Raw genomic sequence first — 23,442 nt, 5'->3', positions numbered from 1 at the left:
AGCTCATATTTTCTTTTATTTTTTAAAGACTGTTTTTTAGACCAGTTTTATTAGAGTTCACAGCAAAATTGAGAGGAACGTACAGAGATTACTTGTATACCTCCTGTGTCCACAGATATATAGCTTTCCTCATCATCAACATACCCTACCAGAATGGCACATTTATTACAATTAACAGACTTAACATGGGCACATCATTATCCCCCAATGTCCATAGTTTACCTTAGTGTTCATTCTTGGTATTGTACATTCTGTAGTTGGGACAAATGTATAATGAGATGTATTCACCATTATAATATCGAACAGTATAGTTTACTGCCCTAACAATTCTGTGTACTCTGCTTATTCATCTCTTTCCCACTTGCAACCCTGGCAATCACTGATCTTTTTACTGTCTCCATTAGTTCTGCCTTTTCAAGAATGTTGTATGGTTGGAATCACACAGCATATATTTAAGGTCTTCTACATCTTTTTATGGGTTAACTTTTTTTTTTTAAGTGCTGAATAATATTCCATTGGATGCATTCAGTTTATGTTTTCACCTATTGAATGATATCTTGGTTGCTTCTAAGTTTTGGCAATTGTGAATAAAGCTGTTATAAACATCTGTGTGCAGGTTTTTGTATGGACATAAATTTTCAGCTCATTTGGGTAAATACCAAGGACCATGATTGCTGGATTTTATAGTAGGATTATGTTTAGTTTTGTAGGAAACCACCAAACTGTTTTCCAAAGTGGCTGTATCATTTTGCATTCCCACCAGCAATGACTGAGAGTTCTTATTGTCCCATATCCTTGTTAGCATTTGGTATTGTCAGTGTTCTCTATTTTGGCCATTCTAATGGGTGTATGGTGGTATCTCATTGGTATTTTAATGTTCATTTCCCTGATGACATATGTGGACCATCTTTTCATATGCTTATTTGCCATCTGTATATTTGCTTTGCAGAGGTATCTGTTAAGGTCTTTTTAAAAATATTTTTTCCATGAAATAAGGTATTTTCATAGATTAGAGATGTTGCCAATGCTATGTTAAATTATTACAGGTTCTTGACTACTTAGACTTCCTACTCTGATCTTTGTTTCTTTAGTTTGAGAGTTTGTAAGTATTTCTGTTTGGGATGATAAAAGTGGTAACTAAAAGCTAGAGAACATTTTCCTCACACTCCTTTGTGGGTGTTTCTGGAATTTTGTACTTTTCCTTATTCCTGTTTTGCAAACTTTGAATTCTGCAAGAAAGTAACAAAGACAAATGAAAATGTTTTACGTAAATTTAGAGAGTTCTGAAATATGTGATCTTAGAGACTTCCTGAAAATATATATTTTTTGGTGATAGAAATGATTCTTCTCTGTTCTGTTGGACTAGTTGTATGTGCCCAAGTTTAATTTAGAATTTTTAATTCTCTTGAAATTTTCGATTGTTCAGTTGTTTCTATATTTCTAATTTATATATGGTAAGTTTTTAGCTTTGTTACCTTGTAATTTAGATCTTTGTTCAGGAACTGCACTTGTGGGGACCCAGTTTAGTTCAAAACAGAAGGCACTTGATAGACTATAAATGGCAAATAGAAATAGACTGTGTTATGACTGATCCCGTAGGCTCAACAAAATTAATGTTTCTAATTGTGAAATAAATGACTCAAGGGTAGTTTTCTCTAATGTATGTTTTAGTATTCCTGCATTTTTTTTGTGTGTTCTTGCTTGCTTTAGTGCATCATTATTTTTAAAAGGAAATAAGTTTTTTCAGGGTAGTAAATAAAAATGTAATTAGTCATTTTAATTATGTGTCTGGTGTACATCTGGGTGAGCTATATGGATTTTCAGATGAGTATGGAATTACTCTTATTTGTTAAATGACAATCATTTTGACTACTATATTCTCCCATTTTCTATATACTTTCATACGAAAGATTGAAGATTAGAGTTGACTCAAGTGAATTGTTTGCATAGGTTTATTGAAGGACTCTGTCATTTTACATGTGATAGTAAATTTGGCAATTTCTCATTAAATAGTATTGAGATGGGACTACTGAAGCATTATTTTGCTGTGATTACATGTTTTCATAGTCTGTATATTTTGATATAATTATGCATAGCCCTGATTATTGGCATTGAATATTATTGGCATGGGAACATATAAATGATTTATACGAACCAGAATTGAAAAAGAATTTTTCATTGTCAAAAAGCTGGTTAATTTAATTTTCAAAAATGTTAATACATGTGTAGTAATAGAAATTTAAAATAAATGTGTGTGTAAGATTTTGTAGCACCTTAAAATGTAGCCATCACATTTTTATAGAAATCTACCTATTTAAAAAAATTTTTAATGTTTATTCATTTCTTTTGAGAGACAGAGAACAAGTGGGGGAGGGGCAGAGAGAGACACACACACACAGAATCGGAAGCAGGCTCCAGGCTCTGAGCTCCCAGCACAGAGCCTGATGTGGGGCTCAAACTCACGATCCGTGAGATCATGACCTGAGCCAAAGTCGGCTGCTTAACCAACTGAGCCATCCAGGCGCCCGTAGAGATTTACTTTCTTAAATCTACCTGTTTTAAGGTGGTGTTATATGATTTTTAAGTGTTACATATTTTTCCTCAGTTTTCTCCATCTCTCAAAGACATTATTATTATACCTCATCTTTCAATTCTTTTCTCTCCTAAAACATATTCACTCCATTAGTATTCATTGATTGAATGCCTTTATTTATTTTCATGAAGTTGGTTTTTTGAGAATAACTTGGAATGTCAGATTTTAGCATGTTAAACATTTTCAAGAAGTAGGAAAGATTGGGATTATACTAGAATTAGTTTTTGTTATATTTGACTTCTACTTATAGTAGTAACTTCTGCTTTACTTTAGTCTAGATATCTTGTGGAACTCAGTGTTATACTCCCCAGGTTAGAAACATCTAAAGAAAAAGTAGAAAGTAATGTTTTGAGTCTTAGAATGTTATTGTAAAAATATTTTTCTTGTCACAGTCATAATCTTTTTCTTTGCTAAATCTTTATAGTTATGATAAGTGTTATAATTATTTTCTGACATAAAATGTAGCTTATAAAGAACAGGGACTGCTGATAGCATGGGAAATAATAAGTACTTTGGACTTAATAAGAAAAGCTCAGCCTGTGTCCAGTTTTTCCAGAGTGCCCTTTTTGATCAGGCATACCTTTGAGAAATCTTTATTGATACAACTGAACAAATTGTAATAGATAAACATTTTCTGAAGAAGTGTTACTTTGTTGCTGATCTTTATAGTCTTGAGATACCTTCAAGATGAGGAAGTGTGTGGTGGACAAATGAAATAAAATGTGTGGAATGTTAGTCAAGATGGGATATGGGTCAAAATTAAAGATGTGTGTGTATATATATTTATATATTTTAAAGGAAAGTGATAATAACTGACAAACTGTCATACCAAAAATGTCACCACACTATACATGTGTTAACAGAAATATTTCAGTACTTTTGCATATGGTTTTGGTTTGCCAAGTGTGGTAACGAATCTCTTTTTAAGCTGGGGATAGATAATAATCTGGTAACAGTCTGGCAGTATCAGTTTCCCTGACCTCAGTATGAAACAAAGATATTTAAATAGTGTAAAACTTACATATGAAATTCCATGCACTTGACTCATTTAAGCTCTCCTAGAATCTCTCTCAGCTTAATTTTTTGTGATAAAATATAAAATATACAAAACAAAATTTACCATTTTTTAAGTGTACAATTGAAGGCATTAAGTACATTCACATTGTTTTGTGACCATCACCCCTCTATCTCCTGAACCTTTTCATCATCCCAAACTGAAACCCTGTACCCATTAAAACAATAACTCCCCATTCCTTCCTTACCCCAGTCCCTAGTAACAACTGTTGTTTCTGTCTCTATGAATTTGACTGTTCTAGCTACCTCATATAAGTGGAGTCACACAATATTTGTCTTCTTGTGTCTGGCTTATTTCACTTAACATAATGTCTTCAAAATCCATCCATTCATGTTGTAGGATGTATCAGAATTGTATTCCTTTTAAAAATTGAATAATATTACATTGTTTGTATATACCACGTTCTGTTTTGTAATCATTTATCTCTTGATGAACATATGGATTGTTTTCACCTTTTGGATGCTATGAATAATGCTGCTGTCATCACTGATGACGAATCAGTGATGTACGAATACCTGTTTCAGTTGTTTTGCATATGTGCCCAAGATCTAATGCTGGATCAAATGGTGATTCTATGTTTGAATATTTTGAGATACCACTGTATGGTTTTCCACAATGGCTACATCATTTTATATTTCTACCAATAATGGACAAGGGTTTAATTTCTCTACATCTTCATCAATACTTGCTATTTTCTGTTTTATTGATAATAGCCATTCTAATGGGTGTTTACTCAGCTTATTTTGTCTTAAGCCTGATGTAGTTAAAATAATATGAATATTTGATTTCCAGTCCGTAAGAGCTCAGATACAGCAAATTAGAAAGGACTTTTTAATAGATGAGGCATTTTAATTGACAGGATGTGAGTGAACTTTTGGAAAATCCACATAGGGAACATTTTATTCTATGATCTTTCTAGATAGTAAAATGCTACTCAAAGTTATAGTAGTCTAGATCTCTTTTGTCCTGTATGATAATCACTAGCTGCATGTAGTTATTTAATTAAACATAAATGAAATTATAAATTCAGTCCCTCATTTACACAAGTCACATTTTAAGTGCTCAATAGTCATATGTAGCTAGTGGCTACCATATATTGGCAGCTGTAGAATGTTTTGAAAGTTCTTTTGGACAGCACTGATCTAGATATTTGTTAGAGATATTATTGAAGGGTAACACAACAGTATTTCTGTTAAGTGTAGAATAAAAGGTCACAGAAAGTTAAGATTTCAAACTTGACTTACAATAATGGAAAATATAATAATTTTACATAGTGATAATGGGCTACTTTTCTTTTTTTTGGGGGGGGGGCTACTTTTCTTGAGATTGGTAATCATCCATTTACTCAACACTCATTTAGTGCTGTTGGGCATAATTGTATTAGGAGCTCTGGCATATTTTTTTTTTAATAGGAGATACCTCTCCCTCTCTCCTTATAGATCTGTAGATATATATCTCCTACTTATAAAATATGTATTTCTTACATATATAGAAATATATACATAAATGTATAATACTCATATATATGTCTTCTACAAAAAAAAATCTGTAATATTTTCTGAAAAATAGTCCTATTTAAATTTCCCTAATTGTCACAATGTCTTTTATACCCTCCTCCCTCCTCCCCCCCCCCCCCCCAGTCAAGCCTCAGACATTGCAGTTGATAGCTGCGTCTTTTTTGTTTCCTTTCTACCAAAAAAAAAAAAAAAAAAAAATTCTCGCTTTCAAACAGTTTCCTTTTCATGACATTGACTTCCTAAAGAAACTGCCAGTTGTCTTATGGAATGTCCCCTTCTGGATCTGTTTTTTTCCCGTTGCTTTTCTGGTATCATTTAACTTGTTTCACCAGCCACTGTATGTCCTGTGAACTCAAGTTGGTTCTGAAGGCTTGATTTAGGTTCAGGTTAAACAGTTTTTGGTAAGAACACTTTGTAGCTGATGTTCTGAATTTGAGTTCATTTTTTTCATGATGGCTATATGAGCAATTTTATATAGTAACTCGTTTGTAAAATGCTTTTACATAGAATTTTCTCTAGTAATATTCTTAACACCCTGTGAAGTAGGTTGATACTACCTCACTGTGCTGAGCTTAGTTTTTATTAGCTCTTTACTTAGAAAGTTCTACAGTGCTACTCCTTATTAAAAGGGAATTACTTTGTCTCTACTGTCTTCAGAAATTGTTTTTTTTTTTTTTAACTTTTTTTTTTTAACATTTATTTATTTTTGAGACAGAGAGAGACAGAGCATGAACAGGGGAGGGGCAGAGAGAGAGGGAGACACAGAATCTGAAACAGGCTCCAGGCTCTGAGCTGTCAGCACAGAGCCCAACGCGGGGCTCGAACTCACGGACCATGAGATCATGACCTGAGCCGAAGTTGGACGCTTAACCAACCAAGCCACCCAGGTGCCCCCAGAAATTGGTTTTTAAAAAGAGATACTAATCTTTTCATCATAGAAATAAGTAAAAGTTATTCTGTCTAAATGTTATTTATAGTAATTGTACATGATTCTGTACAGGATAATGCCCCACCTTTGCTGTTAAATGATACTTTCTCCCCATTAAGAAATCAACTCAGGGCTGCCTGAGTAGCTCAGTTGGTTAAGTATCTGACTTCGGCTCAGGTCATGATCTCACTGTTTGTGAGTTCAAGCCCCACATAGGGCTCTGTGCTGATGTCTCAGAGCCTGGAACCTGCTTCGGTTTCTATGTCTCCCTTTCTCTCTGCCCCTCCCGTGCTCGCTCTCTCTCTCTCTCTCTCTCAAAAATAAACATTAAAAAAAAGAATCAACTCAAAGTATGCCATTAGGTGAATAAAGAATATAATAGTGGTGAACTTAAACATATGACTAACACTCAGAGCTTCTGAATGGCATGAATAATCAATCACTGTTAATATACTAAGTTTATAGTAATTCCAGCTGATAGCAAAGTAGCTTGATCTTTTAAATTATCCTGTGCTACTTTAAGTAAATATATGGGTTTTTTAAAGAGTTTTGTCATATGTCTGGGGCACCTGGGTGGCTCAGTTTGTTGGGTGTCCAACTTCATTCAGCTCAGGTCATGATCTTGCAGTTCCTGAGTTAAAGCCCCATGTTGGGCTCTGTGCTGACATTTCAGAGACTGGAGCCTGCTTCAGATTCTGTGTCTCTTTCTCTCTGCTCCTCCCCTACTCACACCCTGTCTCTCAAAAATAAATAAACATTAAAAGAAATTAAAGAGTTTGTCATATGTCTGATTGATTCTAAAATGTACAGTATTTAATTTACTATTTACTTTTTTTTGTTTACTTTGGTGTGAAAAACCATGTGAGGGGTTTATATTGAGGAGATATTGATGGTACAAAGATAAAATATCAGTAATGACTCATGTCTTCCAAAATTTACCGTAACAGGCGAACCTGAATGGCTCAGTTGGTTAAGCATCCAACTCTTGATTTCGGCTCAGGTTGTGAGCTCACAGTTGTGAGATTGAGCCCCACATCGAGCTCAGGTTGGAGTGTGGAGCCTGCTTAGTATTCTTTCTGTCCCTTCCCTACTCGTGTGCACACGCTCGTGTGCATGGACTCTTTCTTCCTCTCAAATAAACTTTTAAGAAAAAAAAGACAAAATTCACAGTAATGATATTAGCTACTGTTGGTTAGGAGCCTATTATGTGCCATTGTGCGCTATATATGACACTCAGTCCTTATAACAATTCATAATTAAGTTATCAGAGGTTAAGTAACTTGCCTAAACAGGTAGCTGATTTGTGGTGGAATAGAGATTTGAACTCAGCATTGACTTTGAATTGTAAAGAGCCTGCAACTTTTACACTATGTCCTGCAAGTTCTGATGTGACCGTGACATAATAAAATGAGAAAATATGCACTTTTTTTGTTGTAAGTTTATCTATTTTGAGAGAGACAGTGCAAGCAGAGAAGGGCAGAGAGAGAGAGGGGGACAGAGGATCCAAAGTAGGCTCTGTGCTGACAGAAGAGAGCCTGATGCAGGGCTTGGTCTCAAAAGCCAAGAGATAATGATGTGAGCTGAAGTCAGATGCTTAACTGCTTAACTGACTGAGCCATCCAGGCGCTGCTCCCTGTTTAAGTGCATTGGAAGATTGGACTTATTTTACTTATCTGGAGTAAAAGTTTTGGTTTTGAGTTATATTGTTTTAGCAATGCATAGTTTAATTAGACAATCAAAATACTTCTGAATTTTTTTTTCCTTTCTTTACCCCTAGATATTCAAGAATTTTATGAAGTGACCTTACTGGATAATCCAAAATGTATAGATCGTTCAAAGCAGTCTGAACCAATACAGCCTGTGAATACTTGGGAAATTTCCAGCCTTCCAAGCACTACTGTGACTTCAGAAACACTGCCAAGCAGCCTTAGCCCTAGTGTAGAGGTAAGATAAAGAAAAATTTCTTGAAGCTGTTTTTCAGTAATCAATTTATTGGGGCTGCTAAGTTTTTCACTTTATTTATTTTGTTTTTTCATTTAATTAAAATGGATATTATGTGGAAGTATCATAGGATTACAAATATTTTTGAAGAGAAAAGCTCAGAATCTCTGGTGCCTTTTCTTCAAATGCTGTGAATGGTTTGAGGTCTGAAATACTTGCTTTAGACTATTAAAAGAATACTTTGTATGAGAGACCTCAGTAAAATCATACTTTGGAAAGATGGTTTTGCTCTGATATTTTTTTTTCTTTTCTTTTTGAGACATAGAATATAGTTTTGTAGTCCTGGGGAGTTTAGTTGCTACATTTACTCCAAATATTCTGTTTTATTTGGCTTAAAGATTATTAAAACTTACTAAAGACTAAGTAAAGATTAAAGACTAATCAGTAGGGACACCTGGGTGGCTCAGTCAGTTGAGCAGCCAACTCTTGATTTTGGCTCAGGTCACGATCTTCTGGTTCATGAGTTCAAGCCACTGTCAGGCTCTGTGTTAACTGAGTGGGAACCTGCTTCAGATCTGTCTCCCTCTTTCTAGCCCTGTCCTGCTTGTGTGTGCTCTCTCCTCTCTCTCAAAAATAAATGTTAAAAAAAAAAAAAAGACTAATCAGTAAATCTTAAGGTCAGCATTGGTTTCTGCATTTTTCTGTAGTTAAAACTGTCTATTAAAGTTTTAAAAACTAGTTTAGTAATATTCTTTTTTTTGTTATGATACACTATTGCTGGTGGAGTTAGAACAGAGATATGAAGCATTTTGTAATGAGCCTTCTATCTGAGAAACGGTCATTTGAAAGTGGTTGTCTGACTGAATTTGATTCTAGTCCCTTCTAGTTTGTATTAGAGAAGTATCTGGAAAATTGAATCAGCCTCTCTTTGGTTAGTAATATATCAGGGAAAAGTAGTGGTGGGCAGCAACAAGACAGCCCTTTGGTAATGAAGTAGACAGTTTCCAAGTTTTCCTTTTTATATTAAGTCACATAGAATTGTAAAATTTTAGAAGAGGGAGCGCATCTGATCCCTCTTTTTTATTTTAAAGATTAGGAAACTGAGATCCAGAAGAAAATGAATGACTTGACCCAGCCTATTCAGCTAGTTTGGGCAAGTCTACCCTTGGATTTCAGACCTCTTAACATCCAATTCAGAGTTCTTTTTACTAATCCTGGCCTGAACTTAATGTGTTTCTCTCTGATTAGGGAGAGATTCTAGTGTTATCTGTGCATACTTTTTTTTTTTTTTTTGTCACTTTCTCTCAGATCATTTCAGTTTCCATTCCTTTTTGTTGATGTGTCATTTGTACTTATGATCCATCCCAAATAGATTTTTTGAATATTTTTTTAAGGTTCGTTTATTTTTTGAGAGAGAGACAGAGACAGAGAGAGAAACCAAGCACGAGAGGGGGAGGGGCAGATAGAGAGGGAGACAGAGAATCTGAAGGAGGCTCCAGGCTCTGAGCTGTCAGCACAGAGCCAGACTCTGGGGTTGATCTCAAGAACTATGAGATCATGACTTGAGCCGAAGTCAGACACTTAACCGACTGAGCCATCCAGGCGCCCCGAGATTACTTAAAAATCTTAAAAAAAAAAAAAAAATAGTACTGGAAAATTTCAACTTTTATGAAATGAGGCACTGCTACCTAGAAATGCTGTGTGCGGTGCTGGTGTTTCTGCATCTCTTGACAAGTATATTATGGACATGTTAACAGGAGAATAGAAGAGAAGAATAAGAACTTTCTGACTATATATGACAGATCTTATTGATTAGGAAGATGGATGAGAAGTGAATATGATTAAAAATGTTGCTTAGGGCTTGGCACATGGAAAATGCTTTACTGTGCTTGAAATTTATATCCATTCATGAATAGACTTAGTAACGGGAATATGGAGGTGTGTTCATCACTCCTAGATTGTTTTAAAAAGGGGAAAATCTGTGTCAAATTTGAGTGAGCTAAGTTTGGTTAAAGGGAAGTACTCTTTTTGCAGAAGACAGAATACCCTGATGGATGTTAGTCTGAAAATGTAAATAGTTTTGAAACACACTGATGGATGGCAGTCATAAGGATTTTTTTTTTTTAAATGCCTGGGATATTTACAAATTTAATTTCTACTTTTTTTGAGAGTGCTATAAGAGAAGGAAAGTATATTCCCCTGTTCCGCATCTATTTATGCTTAATTTGGACAGAAAACTTGGCTAAGTGACCTTTGACATGATCTCTTGAGACTTTTTGAGGCATGTTTAGGACTGAAAAGAGACTTAGATCATTTAATTCACCTTATTTGTTTTGTAGTTGAAGAGAATCTACTGATCCAAATTAAAACAAATGTAGAGAAAGTTTTTATTTGACTATAACTTGAAACATAATATGAAAATTATGAAAATACTTTGTCTTGTACAAAATTTTGGTTATTATTGCACTTGTTCACTAATTCTTGGATTAAAAAGTAAGATTGTGCTTTTGTGACAAAATTGCATGCAACACAATCTTGTCTCTTTTACTTTATGTTCGCTTTTGTAGGATTATCATAAAGAGGGTTTGTTTGTTTTTTGCTTTTTTGCAAAAAGTATTTGAGATTGAGCAGTTTCCAGGGCATGCTTCTCTTACTCTCTTAAGGTGAAAATCTTTGTCTTGTAAAGACATTTTCTTTCATTTTTCTTTCTTGTCCTTTTTGTTGTTGTTACAGTTGGTAACTGCTCTAACTTGACAAATCCTCATTTGTCAGTTAATTTGTGCCCTTGTAACTTTGTTTCTTCTGATGTAGTAAAATGATAATACTGTTTATTTTTAAAGTGACATGATAGTATCCTATTGTCTTAGAACTTTTTTCTATTTGGTATGTATGTCCCCTACTTTGAACGTATACCTAGTGAGTTGTTTGGAATAATGTTTGCTTAATATTAATGATAGTTTCTGGGTGATGGGGATTTTTTTATTTTTAGTACTTTTCTCCATTACTTTTTAAAAATAGTGAGCATGTGTCATTTTTATGAAAACAAATCTGTTTTAAAATAAGAGTGAATTTTAGAGATGGTAAGGAAGAATATTTGAAAGGAAGCAGGATGCAAGAGTAGGAGCAATTGCCTGATTTAATGAGAAGTTCCAACAGAAAAGGATGCAGTATCCTGTTTTAGTCCTTTTGAGTTGCTGTAACAGAATACCACAGATTGGGTGGCTTATAAACAACACAAATTTATTTCTCACAGTTATGGAAGCTGGGAAGTTCAAGATCAAGTCACCAGTAGATTCAGTGTCTAGTGAAAGCTTACTTCCTGGTTCATAGTTTACCATCTTCTCACTGTGTCCTCACATTGAGGAAGGGGTGAGGGAGCTCACTGGAATCTCTTTTATAAGGACACTAATTCCATTCATAAAGGTTCCTTGCTCATGGCCTAATCACATCCCAAAGGCTCCACCTCCTAATACCGTCACATTGGAGTTGAGGATTTCAGTGTATGAATTTTGTGTGTGTGGGGGTGGGGGTGGTTGGGACACAAACATTCAGTCTATGGTAGTTCTGTTTTTGACAATACATTGGAAGCAGATCAAAGATTCAAAGGTTTAAAAAAAGAATGAAACCATAACATTTTAATGATTTTTGGTTATGAAGAACTTTCCTAAGCATGGCAACAAACAAAATCCAGAAAAAAGAAAAAGTTAAGAATGCTGACTTTGTAGAATTTCTTTGTGGACCTCACAAAGTTTGATTGTTTGAACTTTGGTTCTAGAACTTCTATATCTTGAAAGATGCATTAAACAATTGAGATGCTGAAAGGATATGCTGGGGGAAAACTTGCCACACTTATGAAAAAGGACTAATTTCCAACCTTCTCAACTCAAAAAACCTCTTAAAGATCAGTAAGAAAAACGTCAACATTCAATAGAAAAGTGACCAAAGGATGTGAATGGATTGTTTAGATAGAGAAAAAGAAATACAAGTGCCCCAATAAGCCTATAAAGAGATGCTCAACCTCACTTTGAAAACATGCATATCAAATTAATAAAGTGTTTTTTAACTAGTTTGATTGTCAAAGATTAATTAAATGTGAGGAAACAGAAACTCTTATACTGTGGGTAGGAGGTACAGTTGTGCAACCTTTCTGAAAGACAACAGTATTCATATTCTTTGGTTTAGCATATGTTATAGATGTACTCACACAAATTATTAATATATATATTAATATATATTCATTAATATATATAATAAATTATTAATATATATATAATAACAATATATAATATATATGTTCATTGCAGTACTATTTGTAATATTAATAAAAATCAACAGGGAAACAATCTAAATGATTATCAGTAAGAAACTGGATAGGGGTGCCTGGCTGGCTCAGTCAGTAGAGCATCCAACTCTTAATCTCAGGGTCGTGATTTGAGCCCCACATTGGGTGTAGAGATTACTTTAAAAAGTAATTTAAAAAAAGAAAATTGAATAAACATGTAATGTTACAGCCACTTACTGCAATATAAAATAGCAGGCATGAAAATATAGCTTATATATCTATATGTTATTAAATGATTGCATATCAGGTATATAGTATGCATATCAGGAGGTATAGTATGACTGTAAAAAGAAAAAACGTAGAAGTTAGGTATATCTGGAAGAATACACACTTAGTCTGTTTTCAGTAATGTATTTGTTTTCAGTTATCCCTGCTATCTCCAAGCCCTGTTTCAGCCCTTCTGAGTTCAGTTCAGAAAGAAATTAACTGAGTGGAGTAGGGAAGATAACTTTTTTTTACCTTCTCTTTGATCTTTTGATTTAATGCTTTAAAATAATCCATCTGCTTTAAGTAGAATTTTAGGAGATTGTAGAGTTATAAAATCAGTCTGCTAGGTTTAATCTGAAGTCCTCTAAGCATTGACTTAAATTACTGAAGTAGTGGGTAGTATTTGTACATAAAAGTGCACAAATCACAAATGTGTAGCTTGATGAATTACTGCATTGTCAGTACACTAGGTCAAGAAAAAGAAAATGGAATGACTGCTAATGGGGTTCCAGAATTACATAGCGATGATGGTTGTACAACTCTGAATATACTAAAAACCAGTAAATTGTACATTTTAAAATTTGGTGAATTTTCTGGTATGTACATTACATCTCTTGTTAAAAATATACCTGTACCCCAGAAATCTCCCTTGTACCTTTCCTAGTCCCTACCTATATCCTCTTCTTCAAAGGACCATCCTGATTTCTATCACCATAGATGAGTTTTGCATTTCTAAAACTATTTATTAACAGATTGTGTATGGTATATATTTTCTTGTGTCTAGCTTCTTTTTTCTTATATTTGATAATTTCATCCATAATTGGAAGTTTTTTCATTCTCTGTGCTGTGTAATATTCCATTGTATGATACACTACAGTATATTTATCCATTCTATTGATGGGTATTTGTATTGTTTCCAGTTTTGGGTCAGTGCTGCTTTGAACATTCTTTTACAGTCAGTTCTGTTATAGCACAACATATACATTCTTAACAATCACTACACTGTGCAAAGTTGTGCAATAAAAACCACAAGGCTTATGTAGAAAATGGAGTTGGGGACTCCAAGCTTAAAATTTGGTGGGTGACATATATAAAAAAAAAAAAAGACAAGATCCTAATAAAAATGGTAGCACAGTTTCACACATGGTTAAGGAGTACATAAGTACTATAATAAAGATGGCCTTTTATCTTGAAAATAAATCTTATTTGCTGTGGGAGTGTGTGTCAGGGTTGCAACCTGTGAGTTATTGTGCAGTGCTGACCCAGGGATTTACCTGAAATTGGATGAACAGTTGTTAACACAACAGGTGTGGATGGGTATGAATCATAACATTTAGGAAAAGCTGAAGGCTGAAATGTGTGTATTTTGTGTATTTCTGTGTGGTTCATTTGATCTGGGTGCAATTTTCTGTTCTCACCTAGTGTTTCTCATGGACAAGATTGAGCACAAACAAACATGAAATTTGTGTTATGCTAATATTGTTCCCTAACACATCATTGCATTGGAACAAATTTGCATTTTCAAAATGTTATAGCAGAACTGTGTGTATATTTTTTGGTGTACCTGTGTATGCATTTCTGTTGTTTATATACCCAGTTGTGAAAATGATGTGCATATGTTTAGTTTTGGACATGATGACAACACTTTTGCAAAGTGATTATGCCTGTGTTTTGTAATTACCGCCAGTATGTGCAAGTTTCAGTCGCTTCACATTATTTGCCAACACTTGTTATTGTCAGTCTTTTTATTAATAATTTTAACCATTTTGGTAGGTGTGTAGTCATACTTCATATGGGTATTTGCATTTTCCCTATCATTAAGATTAACAAACACCTTTTCATATGTTTATTGTTCATTTTGCTATCTTTTGTGAATGGTCTACTTAAGTTTCTTGTCCTTTTTTTTTTTTTTTTTTTTTTTTTTGGATTGTCTTTCATCTTACTGATTTTAGGAGGTCTCTCTATCTAGATATGGTTCCTTTGTTGGATATATGAATAACATACATTTTTTCCCACTCTGGGGCATGCTTTTCCAAATGATATCTTTTCAGTATATCTTATGGTTAATGCTCTTTGTGCCTATTAAAATGGTTTTCAGCTCCAAAGTCATAAAGTCGTCCTACTTTATTATTTGTTAAAAACTTTTAATTTTGCTTTTCACATTTACATGTGTAATCCATACTGCAGTTTGCAAAATTTCACATGAATCAGCATTTTACTGTGTCTCCATGCTTGGCACTCCAGTCTAAACCACCCTCATTTTTTGCCTAGATTATTCTAATGGTCCCCTTAATCAACCTATCTGCATTCAAACTTGTCCCTTTTGAAGATTATTTTTATAAAATGCATATCATGTCATTATCCTTCATTGGCTTTTCATTTCTTTCATAATAAAGTGGGAGATCCCTAATGAGACTCAGAAGTTGTAAATTACTTGACCACTGCCTGTTTTCCACTCATTTTTTAGAAGTCTTTCATTCTTTGGCTACTGGTTCCTTGTAGCTCAGGGCCCCCATATAATAATTCCTCTGCGTAGGAAGTTGTCTCTTGCCATCTCCAGCTCACTTTTAGCCTTTTATCTTAAATGTCAGTTTTTTAGCAAATATTGATCACCTATTATATATCATGCCTTGAACAAGGAGCTTGAATAGAAGCAAAGTTCCCTGTCCTCATGGAGCTTACTTACATTCTAGTGGCAATGCAGGTAATAAGCAATAAATTAATCAATTATCTAGTATGTTAGAAGGTGATAAGTGATATGAGAAGAAAAAAAGAGAATAGAGTGAGGGTGTCAGGAATGTCCGATTCCTTTGCAGTTTCACAAAGTACATTGCAGGGTACTTTGCACTTTTTAGTAGGGTATTTTATTGAAAATGTGATATTTGTACAAGTTGGAAGTTGATGCAGCTATTTAGAGGAACAACCAGTTCCTCTAAGTAGAGTGCAAAGACTCCAAGGCATAAGGCTGGAATTTACGAGAAATAGCAAGAGGACCAGTATGGCTGGAGCAGAGTGAGTACAGGAAAGAGTGGTGAGAGATGAGGTCAAAGATAAGGCAAAGGCAGATCATGTAAAGCTTTTGCTGGGTCTGGAGCGAAGGAGTGATGTTATTTAACGTAACCTTTAAAAGTATCACTTCTGCTGTTTTGTTGAAAATAGTCTTTGGTAAGAGTAGAAGCAGGAGACCTGTTAAGAGTCTGTTTTGGTGATCCAGTTAAGGATGCATGTAGGCGTTAACCAAAGTGGTGATAATGGAGGTGCTAAGTGGATGAATTACGGATATTTTAAAATGTAGAGCACAGGGATTTGGGACAGATTGGAAATGGGTTGGGAGAGTAAGATGGAGATCACAATAAAAGAATTAAGGATGACTAAGAGGTCACTTCCTGAATAGAAGGATTTCTTTACCTCTCAATTTATCAAGCCTCTATTATAACACTTTCTGCCTCTGCTTGATTATACTCATCACTGTTATAATTAAATGCTGAAATATATATTATTTTGTGTTATTTGGAGTCCTTGAGGTTAGGTACTGTCTTATTTACTAAATGTAGTACTTGCATGTGGTAGCTGTTCAGTAAATATTTTTCAAATGAAGTGAGAATTGTGGTTCTTTCCATATTGTAATTAAGTAGTAGGCTAAAGGTGATTATATATTTTTCTGACTGTTTATCATAGAAATCTTCCATGTCTAGTAAAATCAAGGGAATAGTACAACACCCATTATAATACAGCAAATATCCAAATATCCATAGGGTCAACAATTACTAACATTTTGTCATATTTGCTTTTTCTATGTATGTATATTTTTGGGAAATTATCTGAAAATCAGTTGCAGACATCCAGCTCTTAAACTATGAAAACTTTGGCACACATCTCCTATGGCCAAGAATAGCCAAACATCCTCCTGTGTAAACAACCCTAGTACTGTTATCACACCTAACAAAATTAATAATAATTATTTTATTTTCTCTCGAATTCACTTTTACAGCCGTCTCCAAATATATTAGCTCTGCCCTGCCTTTGTAAGAGGAACAAAGTTTCATTTCTAGTTGAAAGGGAAAAGTATCTTTTACAGAAGAATACCAGCTAATAAATACAAATGGAATGATAAAATGGGGGTGTGGTGAATCAATATTTTGAAACCTCTGATGAAATGAGTGATTCAGGGAAGGATCATTAATGGGTCAGTCAGGTAAAAATTCACTCAAGTTGCTGAAGTACCCACCTACAGATACTTAAGATCTGGAGGTTGATCTGGAAGATCTGGAGGTTGCCACCTTTAAGTTATCATCACAAGTGCAACAACCTGATATGATACTATGTGCTTCCTGGTGCGATGCAGTATGAAATTCAATATATCATTATGAAGTCTGTTTATCAAAAATGAGTATAATCAATGTTTACATCTAACTTCCTGTTACAGAAATACAGGACTTCGTGGGAGGACTTAAGCAACATCAGGAAACAAATTAAACAAGTATAGAATATGTGGTATTCTGTAAGGCAACTGGCATGATCGCTTCAAAAAGTTAATGTCATTTAAAGAGGAAAGAAAAAGATGGGCAGGGTAAAGCTTGTATTTTGTTTTAATGCTAGTAGTTAAAGTTTGTGCAGTATTTCCTTTCAAAATTGGGTAGTAAGTTTTTCCCTTTTTTGTTACTCTATTTTTTTAAAAAAATTATCACTAATTTAGTGACTGAGAGTTTACTTATGCAGTCTTTACAGGCCATTTCAGTTATTCTTTGGATACTCACATTGTGCCAGGGATTGGGATGATGATCCCTTGAAGAGATCTGGATCCCTCTGTGTCCTTTTGACATGCTGCATTGGTTTTTGAGCACGTCCTTGTTCTCTAGCACAGTTTTTCCAAGTTCATTTTGAACTTTCACTGCCTTAGAACTAGAATCAGCCAGCAATAATGGCTTCTCTTTCTCTGTTCCATGTGATTGCCTTTTCTTTGAGGCATTATCTTTGAGAGGTAAGAGAATATAGAGGCAGGTGACAGTCTACCAACTTTAGCCTTTTGTCCCAGAACTGGTAAAATAAAATTTGAGAAACATCACTGGTTTAACGACACATTATGGTATTAATATTTTAAAACTATATGATGTATTCTTTCTTCCTGTCTTAAAAAACTCACACATACTCCATAAGAATGGATAATACTTACAACATTATTTTCAAACTGCACAGTTTTAAAGGACACACTCACATACATGATAGATAATGTTTTGAGATGCCATAAGAGCATGGATTCTTGTTATAGTCTCCTGATGTATATGAGATAAGCTAGGGTTTGGTCTTTTGTATTTGGAGCTAATACTCACTTGAGAATTCAGCAAACTATATATAGTTCAGGGATGTTTTGACTGCCCAAACTTACATTATTACCATGTAGAAAACCAGATTAGAACTCAGTAGTTCAGCTTCAAGGCACATGTTTCTGTATTTAATAACTTTCTTGGTACTTGGACTTGTTGCCTAGATAAGTGAAAGTATCACAGTGAAGGAAATAAAATAAGGAAAGAAGGAACTAATTAGAGATAGAAACATAACAAGGAAGTTTGTTACAAAAAATTTGCAGAACTATTTGACATAAGAAAATGAAATCCCTCCCTGCACAGGAGCTTCTGAAAATGGTTTGGTATAATCTACCATGTTTTTCTTTGCATATTTCTGGTACTGATTTGTAAAATAGTCATATTATACTAATATACTGTTTTTAGCTTGTGTTTTTACAGCTTTGTGTTTCAGCATGTCTTAATGTTTTAGCTATCTTTCCGTATTAGCCATATTTGCCGCGGTCTTATTGATTGCTGCCTGGTATTCCTGTATAGATATGTCTTTTTTGATAGGGACAGTAGATCTAAAGTAGGCCCTACGCTGAACACAAACCCTGAGGTCATGACCTGAGCCGAAGTCAGCCGGATTAACCGACTGAGCCACCCAGGCACCCCCAAACTCAGTACATTTTTGATCTTTGGTGCCACCTAGCCTATAATTCTGTATCCCTGAAGCAGACCTCTGCTTCAGTTCATACTATGGACTTTGGAAGACAGCTGACAAAATTTTATAACTTTATGAACTATTAAAATTTTGAATCCCTGCCTGTGAAGTAATAATCAGATGTATTGATGGTCAGTGTCTTTTCCTGTTTCCTTTATCATTGAACTCAAGGTTCTTATCCTTCTTGATGCTCTATTTTTCTAGCAGACAGCTCTATCTCAGAGACAATACATCACAGAGTTGCTACTCTGAACTCTAATTCACTCTTCCCATCACCAAATTTACAGTGTTGTCTCATTCCAATTTTTAAGGGGTATGTTATAAAAATAACAAATATACAACTTTTGAAATAATGCACAACCCCTATGCAAAACTCCTGTAATTAAAAAATGTCATCAAGTCCAAAATTCATAGGTATACTGAGTGAATTATACATGAGATGTCTGCAGGTGATTTTGATGACCGCTCTGCTGTTATTTTACATTCACTATTACATAATCTTTTATATTTTTATGTTTATAGCTTAGGGCAGTCCTATTCCAGCATTTAAACGATAGTTGTTAGTACTAAAACTGAAGGACGTACTCCCAAATCAGTAACTTTGTAATGGAAGTGAAATGTAAAGAAACCATGTAAGAAGTGAAACAGCTGTCATATTATGCCAAGATGTTAATCTAGAAGAAAACTTGTTAAAGCTTAGGTATGCCACAGTGGTTATAGATTTATATGCTGCAGGAAGGCCTCCCAGTATGTCTTAGATTTACGAGTTTTGATTATATAATGTTTTCAGTAGCTAATTTAGGTAATTTTGATTGTTCTGTATCTGTGTTGGCATCCATTACTATCTTCAGTATTAGAACAATGATATCCCTTCATGTGCTCTTAGCCCCCCCACGCCCTTTGGATTGTCAGAGTGATACATGCTTGTAAAAATTCCTAACTTTATAAAAGTATGTTTTCAATTATGTGAAAGTCACCTCAGAGAATTAATACTAACAGTTTCTATTATGCCCTTGATCCTTTCTTTTTTTTTTTTTTTTTTAAATTTTTTTTTTTTCAACGTTTTTTATTTTATTTTTGGGACAGAGAGAGACAGAGCATGAACGGGGGAGGGGCAGAGAGAGAGGGAGACACAGAATCGGAAACAGGCTCCAGGCTCCGAGCCATCAGCCCAGAGCCTGACGCGGGGCTCGAACTCACGGACCGCGAGATCGTGACCTGGCTGAAGTCGGACGCTTAACCGACTGCGCCACCCAGGCGCCCCATGCCCTTGATCCTTTAATGACTGCTTCTGTTGTGCTCTTGATCTTTTTTCTTTGGAATCTCATTCTCTTTCTCCTCATTTGATATCTATAACCTCTTTCTCTTCCTTGAACCTTGGTACCTTTCTTTATCCTATAAATATATTCAAAGATTCCACTAAAAGAAAAGCAGAAAAAAGTGATTCTTCGTAGGATCTGATAGTATACCTTCTCTTCATAGCTAAGCTTCTTGAAAAAGTAGTTTACCTTTTTTCTTTCTTCACTTCTCATTCTTTTTTAAAAAAAATGTTTATTTGTGTGTGTGTGTGTGTGTGTGTGAGAGAGAGAGAGAGAGAGAGAGAGGGAGAGACAGGGAGAGAAAGTGGGGGAGGGGCAGAGAGAGGGAGACACAGAATCCGATGTAGGCTTCAGGCTCTGAGCTGTCATCACAGAGCTTGACACGGGCTAAGTTAGACGCTTAACTGACTGAGCCACCCAGGTGCCCCCTTCACTTCTCATTCTTAATCCACTGTAACCTGACTTCTGACACTCCTTTTTCCACAGTAACTGCTCTCTTTCATTTTCAGTTATTTACCTTAAAGAAAAATCTCTGATTACCAAAATAATTCAGGCATATCTTAAAACATACATATACAGAAAAATGCACGTTATTTAAATTCAGTCTTTTTTTTTTTTAACATTCTTTCTCTGAGATAATCTCTTTTAACCATTTGATATATATTTGTTCAGCTAATCCTATATGTTAATCTATTACTTAGCTCATACATATATATTGAAAATGAGAAATATATATATATATATTCTGTAATTTCACTTTCTGATTCTGTATGTTGAGATCTGTTACACTGCATTGTATAATGGAGAGCAAATTACTTAACCTCATATGGTACTTGTAAGTATGAAATGGGATAATGTACATAAAACTTAGATCAGAGTCTGATACACATGTTAAGTGTTTAGTAAATGGTAGGTTTTAAAAATACAGAATTTTTATATTAAAATGTTACATGCTCATTAGTAATTTATCAATGTAGCAAAGGATAAAGAACCTTTTTTTTTTTTTTTTTTTTACAAGTCCTATCTGTGTGTGTTACATTTTGGACGCAACTTTTCATCCATTAAAATTTTGTCATGAATTTTGTTACTGAATTGTAACAATTCAGTCCTATCTTCAGGCTTCAGTTGTAATTCTAGTTCTCTTGCTGTTTCTATCGCATTACTTTCTCTATTGAAGTCTTGAACCCTCAAAATCATCCATGAAGGTTGGAATAAACTTCCTCTAAACTCCTCTTAATGTTCATATTTTGAACTCTTCCCATGAAGAATGTTTTTCTCGTGCCACAAATGTTCTTAATGGCATCTAAAATGGTGAATCCTTTCCAGAAAGTTTTCAGTTTACTTTGCTCAGATCCATCAGAGGAGCACTATCAATGGCAGCCATAGCCTTACAAAATACATTTCTTAATAAGACATGAAAACCGAAATTACTATTTGATTCATAGACTACAGAATGGATGTTGTGTTAGCAGGTGTGAAAACGCCATTAGTATCATTGTGCATTTCCATCAGAGAGAGCTGTTGGGTGACCAGGTGCTTTGTCAGTGAGCAGTAAGGAGTCTTTTTTTCTGAGCAGTAGGTCTCAACAGTGGTCTTAAAATATGCAGTAAACCATGATGTTAAAAGATATGCTGTCATCCAGGTTTTATTATTTCACTTACAGAGCACAGAGTAGATTTAGCATAATTCTGAAAGGTCCTAGATTTTCAGGGCCTTTCAGAATTATGGCAAATGAACATTAGCTTCAACTTCAAGTTATCAGATGCGTTAGCCCTGAACAAGAGAATCACCCTGTCCTTTGAAGTTTTGAATCCAGGCATTGACTTCTCCTCTCTAGCTATGAAAAGTCTTAGATGGCATCTTCTTGCAATAGAAGGCTGTGTCATTTACATTGAACATCTGTTGTTTTGTGTAGCCACCTTCATGAATTATGTTACCTAGATCTGGATAACTTGCTGCAGCTTCTGCAGCATACTTGCTGCATATCCATACTTGCTGCTTCACCTTGCACTTATATTATGCAGACAGTTTTTTTCCTTAAACCTCATGAACCAACCTCTGCTAGCTTTAAACTTCTCTTCTGCAGCTTACTCACCTCTCTCAGCCTTCACAGAATTGAAGAGAGTTAGGGCTTTAATCTGGATTAGGTTTTGGATTAAGGGAATGTTGTATCTAATTTGCTTTTCTGTCCAGACCACTAAAACTTTCTCCATATCAGCAATAAGGCTGTTTTGCTCTCTTCTCATTCATGCATTCATTAGAGTAGCACTTTTCATTTCCTTCAAGAACTTTTCCTTTGCATTCACAACTTGGCTGTTTGGCACAGGAGGTCTAGCTTTCAGCCTGTCTCGCTTTCAATATGCCTTCCTCACTAAGCTTAGTCATTTCTAGCTTTGATTTAAAGGAGAGATGTATGATTCTTCCTTTCACTTGAACACTTAGAGGTCATTATTGGGTTATCAATGAGCTTAATTTCAGTATTGTTGTGTCTCAGGGAATAGGGAGGCCCAAGAGGAGGGAGAAAGGTGGAGGAGGGGAACAGCTGGTCAGTGGAACAGTCAGAACACACACAACATTGATTCACTTTGCTGTCTTATATGGGTACAGTTTGTGGTGCCCCTAAACAATTACAGTAGTACCAAAGTAGCACCAAAGATCACTGATCACAGTTCACCATAACAAATATAATAATAAAGTTTAAAATATTGCTAGAATTACCAAAATGTGACACAGAGATATGAAGTGAGCAAATGCTAGTGGGAAAATGGCACCAATAGACTTACTTGATGCAGAGTTGCTACAAACCTTCAGTTTGGAAAAACAAAACACACACACAGTCTCTGTGGAGCACAATAAAACAAAGTGCAATAAAATGAGGTGTGCCAATACTTTTCTGACTACTTGACCCAGCCCTATATATTAGGAGTTTTTCCATTGTTCTTGGCCCTGTGAGAGTTCTGGGAATTGTTCTACTTGCTTCTTTCCAGGGTTCTTTCCCCACGTTTCCTTGTATGTATGACTGATCAGAAATAATCTGAAGAGGAGGATTATCCAGATCTGTGAAGCTCTCTCTATGGAGCTCTCTTCTCCCTGGTACTCTTACCTGTGAATTTTAGACACCCTGGATTTCCTGAGTTCTCATCTTTCTCCTTACCTTAGATTGTTGGGCTTTCTTTATTTATCCAACTCCCTCTGCTGCAGCCTGGAAACCTTTTCCAGGCAGTAGCTGGGTCATTTATGGGACTCACTTCATTTGTTTTTCTTCTCACAAGGATCACTGTTTTTGCTCAGTCTTTGTTCAATATCTAAAAATCATTTTTTTCTTGTTTGTCTAGTTCTCTAGTTTTAAGGCAGGAGAGTTCTGTCCTGGTTGGAAACCATTGCATATATATAGAACGCTGTTGGTATTCTAAAATATTATTAATTATCTTGTGTGCCTGAATATTGAGGTGTGTCCATCCCAAAAGGCTCATATTTGAGACCTTCTAAAGTTACTCCTATTACAGGGTAA

The 23,442-nt window shown here is 35.0% G+C and overlaps 1 protein-coding gene across 17 annotated transcripts in view; it reads left to right on the top strand.

The window, feature by feature from the left end:
- DLG1 (discs large MAGUK scaffold protein 1) overlaps positions 1–23,442 on the top strand; it is a 272,956-nt gene that overhangs the window by 12,396 nt on the left and 237,118 nt on the right. For all 17 annotated transcript variants that reach the window (XM_060639586.3, XM_060639587.3, XM_060639595.3 and 14 more), the window contains exon 4: positions 7,891–8,057. In XM_060639586.3, the coding sequence (XP_060495569.1) occupies positions 7,891–8,057 (167 nt within the window). The remainder of the gene's footprint in view (positions 1–7,890; positions 8,058–23,442) is intronic.

Source organism: Panthera onca, chromosome C2 (genome assembly GCF_046562875.1).
Source record: "Panthera onca isolate mPanOnc1 chromosome C2, mPanOnc1 haplotype 2, whole genome shotgun sequence".
Classification (NCBI taxonomy): domain Eukaryota; kingdom Metazoa; phylum Chordata; class Mammalia; order Carnivora; family Felidae; genus Panthera; species Panthera onca.
Note: the sequence above shows the minus strand (reverse complement) of the source record. Positions and strands in the feature narration are given on the sequence as shown.